The sequence below is a fragment of the Molossus molossus genome, unplaced genomic scaffold (assembly GCF_014108415.1).
Source record: "Molossus molossus isolate mMolMol1 unplaced genomic scaffold, mMolMol1.p scaffold_m16_p_8, whole genome shotgun sequence".
Classification (NCBI taxonomy): Eukaryota; Metazoa; Chordata; class Mammalia; order Chiroptera; family Molossidae; genus Molossus; species Molossus molossus.
Genome location: NW_023425402.1, coordinates 84,817,779 through 84,824,243, shown reverse-complemented (window position 1 = coordinate 84,824,243; position 6,465 = coordinate 84,817,779). Strand labels below are relative to the sequence as shown.

Here is a 6,465-nt window from a genome sequence, read left to right as displayed (position 1 = left end):
CCCTGCACATCTTAGCCAGGAAAGCATCAATGGAGGCCAAGTAGAGAGCTGAATTCTCACCATATCCAGTAGCAACAAGACTCCCCTCTCACCCTCTCACCCCATGTGTCAATGGAGGCTGAGTAGGGAACACACCTATCAATAATGAGGCAGTGGCCGCAATTCTATGCTGGTATTAGAGAAACCCAGATAAAACAGAAGGTTTAAAGAAGGTGCACAGTCATAGAACACAATATCTAAAATATCAGATTTCAGTTGAAAATCATTCATCACACTGAAAAACAAGACAATCTTTTTTAATGGAAAAAGACAATAGATGCCAACATAAAGATGACACAGATGTCAAGATTATCTGACAGGGATTTCATAGCAGCCATCATAAAAATGCTTCAAAGAGCAATTGCAAACATTCTTAAAACAAATAAAAAAATCACAAAGTTTCAGCATAGAGATAAAAGTTATCAGCAAAGAAATAAAAGATACAAAGAACCAAATAAAAATTTTAGAAATAATAATACAATAACTGAAATATTAAAAACAACAACAAAAAGTGAATTAGCTCAACAGTATAATGGATTAGACAGAGAAGGGAATTAGTGAACTTGAAGACAGAACAATAGAAATTACCCAATTTGAACAACCGAGAGAAAATAAAACACTTAAAAAAAAAAATAATGTACTGAACTTCAGAGATCTCTGGGATTAAAACAGAAAACAATGAAACATTCTAAATTATTAAATAATTTTCAGATGCAAATTGAATTATCTAAAGGCCTCTCTGGCCCTGAGGCTATTGAAGAATAAGTATCACCTAAAGGACAAATACAAATCTTTGGTGCACTAACAAAACTCTTAAATTAGACCCAGGTAGCCTAAAAGTGAATGTAACCTTTGAAAGTTCACAGGTTGGCAATAAAGGATATAGTCTATGCAGAGGATAAATCAAGGTCATTTGTTATGACCAACACAAAGATACAAAGTGATGGGAACATGTTCTCTTCAAATCTATGGAACTTCAAAATGTACAGCTCAGCACAGTATAGTTCTGCTGCTGGTGGGGTCATTTTTGTGTACAGAGGAAAACATTCCTACCATCTTGATGAAAAATGCTACCTTACATGTGTTAACAGGTTTTCTGAAGTTTCACCAAGGTAAGACATTTTTAAATCTAAAAAAGAAAAATACATTTAGAGCTGTTTTCAACCTATGTTAATTACTGTGAGAAGGATGGAAATATTTTTCTTTTTTGGTATAAATATAGAGTACAATTTTATAAAGATTGACATACTCTATTCACTCAAGATCTCCACTCAAAAGTTAACTTGTTAAAGCCATTAAATCTGAAGAAGCCTAATCATAATAAAAATAACACAGGATTACATAATCTGACTTGAGAACCTCAGGAATATTTTGTTTCCATTAATTTTTTTTATTAAAACTAAAATAAATGAAATTTCAATATCACTTTTAAAAGAATCACTTTTAAATGCTTGTGAAGATACTACTGTAACAAGAATTACTCCAATCCTATTCATACTTCTGGTGTTGCCAGCTCCGTAGAAGTTTATTAATGATCAAAATATTCAAATATCTGATATCCAGACAATGTTCACAGGCTTCTTCTGCCTTAAGAGAAGGAGAAGAGCAGTTTTAGGTTTGGTCTGTCTTTATTCCCAGATGTGAACAACTCTTGCACATTCAAACGTGTGCAAGACTCAACAGGAACACTGTCCTACTGCTATGCTGAGGCCATGGTTTCCCTGAGACGGTCATGTGACAGAGGAGTCCCAGTGCTAGCTCGGGTCGACAGTTTCCAAACAATGCAATAATGTGAACAGAGGGCTGTATAAAATAGAAGGTTCTTTCAAAAAGATTTATGGTGTGTTTTTGGAATAAAAAAATTATCAGTCTTCTTGGTTAAAGGTTGGCAAATGTGTCTTCAACTTTAAAATGTCTGAAATTGGCTCCTTCCTTTCTTGATAGAAGCTGAGTCCAGTGATGTGTTCAACATCTGTGATCCGAGCTCTGTGCAATTTTAACAACTCTTCAACCCACGAGGATTCATGCTTCCCATGCTGTGAGGGTGGGAAATAAAGAAGAAAATCACTGGTAAACTCAGTTCATTTTCCCTATAAGCTCTCTATGCCCCCAATTTTAATTAGCTTTGACACTTTGGCTCCCAAATGGCAGATGCCATAAGATTTGTTAGGCATAATCCCTGCTCTTGAGTAATTCACCATTTAATATATACTATGCATATTTGTTTGTTTAATTAAATATATCAAATTTGGGAAAAGAAAAGTATATGTGGGTCAGATGTTCATTTATCAAACTGGTGAAAGAAATTTCAATGGTGTAGGGTTAAAAATGTTGGAAAACAGAAGCAACATGGGATGGTAGAAAGAATATGGGAATTAGCATAAAGAAACTTTGATTCAAATCCTGGTTCTACCATCATCTTACCAGGTAAACTGAGGCATGTTATTTAACATCTGAATCCTAATTATCTTACCTGCACCCTCTTTATAGGGTTATTTTGAGGATTTGATGTAAAATATTCAAATGTAATGATATGTGCAAATGCACAATACAAACAAGGGCTCTCATCAGAATCAGTTATGTACATAGTTGCAATGAGGAAAGGGTTGAGGGTAATGGTAAAACACCGTAATTTCTGGTGAGGTCATGAAGTCTTAACTAATATGAGATCAGTAAAGAATTAAAGGCATGCCCTGGCCAGTTTGGCTCAGTGGCATCAGCCCGAGGACAGAAGGGTTGTGGGTTTGATTCTTGGTCAAGGGCACGTACTGGATTGCAGGTTCGATATATGACCCCACTGGGGTCGTGCGGGAGGCAACCAATTGATGTTTCTTTCTCTCTCCCTCCCTCCCCCGCTTCCACTCTATCTAAAAACCAGTGGAAAAATGCTCTTGGGTGAGGATTAACAAAAAACAAACAAGAAAAAGAATTAAAGGCATATGCTCTGCTCTGGCACATGGAAACCCAGCTGGTAGCTGAAGCAATAGAGGTGGAAATCACACACCCACGTGTTAGTGTAAATTTCTCTGAAAATAGCTCCTGGAAAAGACCAGATAAAGAAAGTATCCACTGGTTATACTTTAAAGACATCCTGATTATACTTTAAAGACATCCTTCAACAAAGGTCCATGTACCCTTAGGGCATTATTATTGAATATGATAAATACAGACTTTTCACATTAAGGGGAAACAGGCCAATAATTTCATTTTCCTATTAACCTCCAATAATTTGCATTTTCCCATTCGCTTCCAATCATCCACTACTCAGTACTGCTGCCCTACTCAGTCTGCTCCTGCAACTGTCTTCCTCTGGCTCTCGAGGTAACAGCCCCGGCTCAGTAGACTACTTGGCCAGTGGATATTTGCCATCTGCTCCAACAATTATAGGAATATAGAAAAAGTACACATAAGGCCTCTGTTCTAGGCCGACATCCAGCTGACCTTCAGTCATTACTTCAGAGATGAAACAGAAGGAATCAATGTGTGATGCACCTTCAAATAATCCTCTCCCTGGTTCAAGTCCAATATTTAGTGTCTTCTAGGTACACTATCATAAAATTTGATTAAAATGTTTGTATTTAAGATATTGGCACAATAACTTTTGGAATGGTAGAGATGGAAAAGGAACTCAGTGCCTAACTCATGGCATTTAGAATCATTCTGGTCAGTGAGATGTAAGCATAAGTCTACTGCTGACTTCTCTTTTGGGGTAGGGCCCAGCATTCAGACACAATACCTAGAGCAGCAGAACCATCTTGAGCCCACATGGGCTACATGCTAAGAACAGTGGCACAGAAAGACAGGAAGGTCTGAGTCCCTAACGGTGTGGCTAAGCAGTACTGTCCAGATGGTCCACCCCTGGACTTTTGTTACATGAGGAACCTCCTATGTGCTCAAGTCCCTGTAACTGCATTCCCTGTGATTTGCTGCAGGACACAACACTGACGAATACCTGTAACAACAATGCAGTCTCTCAAGGAAGACAAAGCCATGAAGAGGAAATATATTTTTTATCCTCACCGGAGGATATTTTTGCATTTATCTTCAGACAGAGCGGGAGGAACAAAGGGGAGAAGAGAGAGAAACATCGATGTGAGAGAGACACATTGTGTGGTTGCCACCCACATGACCCCAATCAGGGCCGGGGACAAACTGCACCCGAGGTATGTGCCCTTAGCAGGAACCGAACCCGAACTCTCCAGTCCGCGGGCTAATGCTCTGACTGCTGAGCCAAACCGGCCAGGGCACGAAGAGGAAATATTTGGTATGTGTCCAACAGCAGCCACAACACTGACCAGCTAGCACTGTTAGATGCCCAACAGACATCCAAGTAGTTAAAATCTTGCTTTCTGTACTTAATTCTGAAGAATAAGGAAAAAATAACTTAATGAGAAATGTGTTCTGTGTGGACTGGTCAATTAATTCTGAAAGTTTATCAGAGAAACAATTAAAGAGAGACATAGCCTCATCCATTTCATGCATGACACATAGAAGACTACCAGATCAGGGATGGCAAATGGGTCACCGCACTCCACTCCGGGGCCCACCACAAAGACCACTGTCTGCTTTGTTCACTGCTTTGTTCTTAGTTTCTAGAGTACCTGGCACCAGATATTTATGAAAGGGAAGAATAACTGGATGAAAGAAGGCATTAACGAATAAGTAAAGGGATAAATGAATGAGCAACCACAGCACTCTCTCCAGCCAAGCTCAGACTGGGCCCCAAGATCCTTTTGACCACAGGAGTCCACGTGTCTACCACCAATCCACTAAGACTGCTAGAAAAGCCAAATACATTTTCCAGTTTAGGTCTAGTCTTACTTTGTATAACTTCAATGGACAAAAAACAACAACCAAAAAAACCCAGAAAAGAAAAACCAACTAGGATATCTGGGAAGTACTCTGAAAAAAACATTTTGACTCACCATAAGGAAAAGCTTTAAAATTGCTAAAATTTTAATGCAGTCTTGATATTCAAAGAATTTTTAAAATTCTGAGCAAATAAAATAATATAAAACAATTATTTCCAAACATTCAAATGACAATAGCATAAGAAAAGATAATTAGGGACAAAGATACGATTTTTACAATAGAGTGATATATAGAAAATTAATTTGCAATGCTGTCTAACCACAACTTTGAGACTAATTTAGCCCTGGTCGATGTGGGTCAGTTGGTCGAGCATCATCCTGTGTACCATGAGGTCACAGGTTCAACTGCTGCTCAGGGCACACGTCTAGGTTGTAGGCTTATTCCCCGTAGGGGGTGTGTAGGAGCCAGTGATCAATGCTTCTCTCCCTCTCTAAAATCAATTAAAGCATATACTTTTTTTTTTTTGCATTTATTTTCAGATAGAATGGGAGATAGGGGTGAAGAGAAAGAGGAGGGTGAAGAGAGAGAGAAAAACATCAATGTTAGAGAGACACATTGACTGATTGCTACCCTCACGACCCCAACCAGGGCCAGGGACAAACTGCAACTGAGGTACGTGCCCTTAGCGGGAACTGAACCTGGGTCTTTCTGGACCGTAGGCCAATGCTCTTAACCACTGAGCCAAACCAGCCAGAGCTAAAACATATTCTTAAAAAAAGAAAAAAGACTAATTTATAACAGTGCTGATACTTTAGGCATTATAAATCTAGTTTTTAAAGAAAAATAAGTTCCCACTTCAAATAAACCTAGAATTTCGTGGCTAAGTCATAAAAAGTTAACTTTTTACATTTTGGTCAGATTTTTAGTGTTTTTAATAGACAAGGGAGGTCTCTCTGAAGATATGTCATCTTAGAAGATCAGATTTAAAATCATCCTATAATTTCAAAGTATATGTATATTCAAGTTATCTTTTCTCCCACAGTAATATTAGATATAGGACACACACAAATATACTTATATTTTCAACGTTTAAGGTAAATTAACAAAGCTACTTACCACACAACTCTCGCTGTTATCAGTCCTGTGCGGTAAAATGAAAGCTAAGGTATCTAAGTTTTCACAGTGTAAGGGAGTCTGGGATGTATTTTTACAACTTGTTAGCACAATGAAGAAGTGAGTTGGAATCACGATTTTTTGATTACGGATGACTCTGCTATTTCTGTAAAATATGACAATATTCACTTTAAGAAATAAATAACATTTTTTAAATGAATATTTCAGTAAAACATTTTTATACACCTAAAAATAAAATTCAAATAATTAAATGTATTATAAGCAGTAATCATAACACCTCAACTTATTCTGCCTGATTGAGAAAGAATTAGAAGACAGATAAACTCTATCCAAAAAATTTTTCATTTTCTATAAAAATTTATTGAATTTAAAATTTTTTAAATTCTACCTTTGGAATTGAGACACAAATATTTTTGAGTACCTACAGCATTACTGATAGTCTTTTGAAATCTGTGTAGTTGTGCACAGACAGTGGACAGA

General features: G+C 37.3%; 1 protein-coding gene across 1 annotated transcript in view; it reads right to left on the bottom strand.

The window, feature by feature from the left end:
* Positions 1-1,408: 1,408 nt before the first annotated feature.
* Positions 1,409-6,465, bottom strand: part of ENPP1 (ectonucleotide pyrophosphatase/phosphodiesterase 1) — a 66,549-nt gene continuing 61,492 nt past the window's right edge. The window contains exons 24-25 of the mRNA XM_036248432.1: positions 5,968-6,130; positions 1,409-2,075 (exon numbers count right to left, since the gene is read on the bottom strand). Of these exons, the coding sequence (XP_036104325.1) occupies positions 1,905-2,075; positions 5,968-6,130 (334 nt within the window). The 3' untranslated portion in view covers positions 1,409-1,904. The remainder of the gene's footprint in view (positions 2,076-5,967; positions 6,131-6,465) is intronic.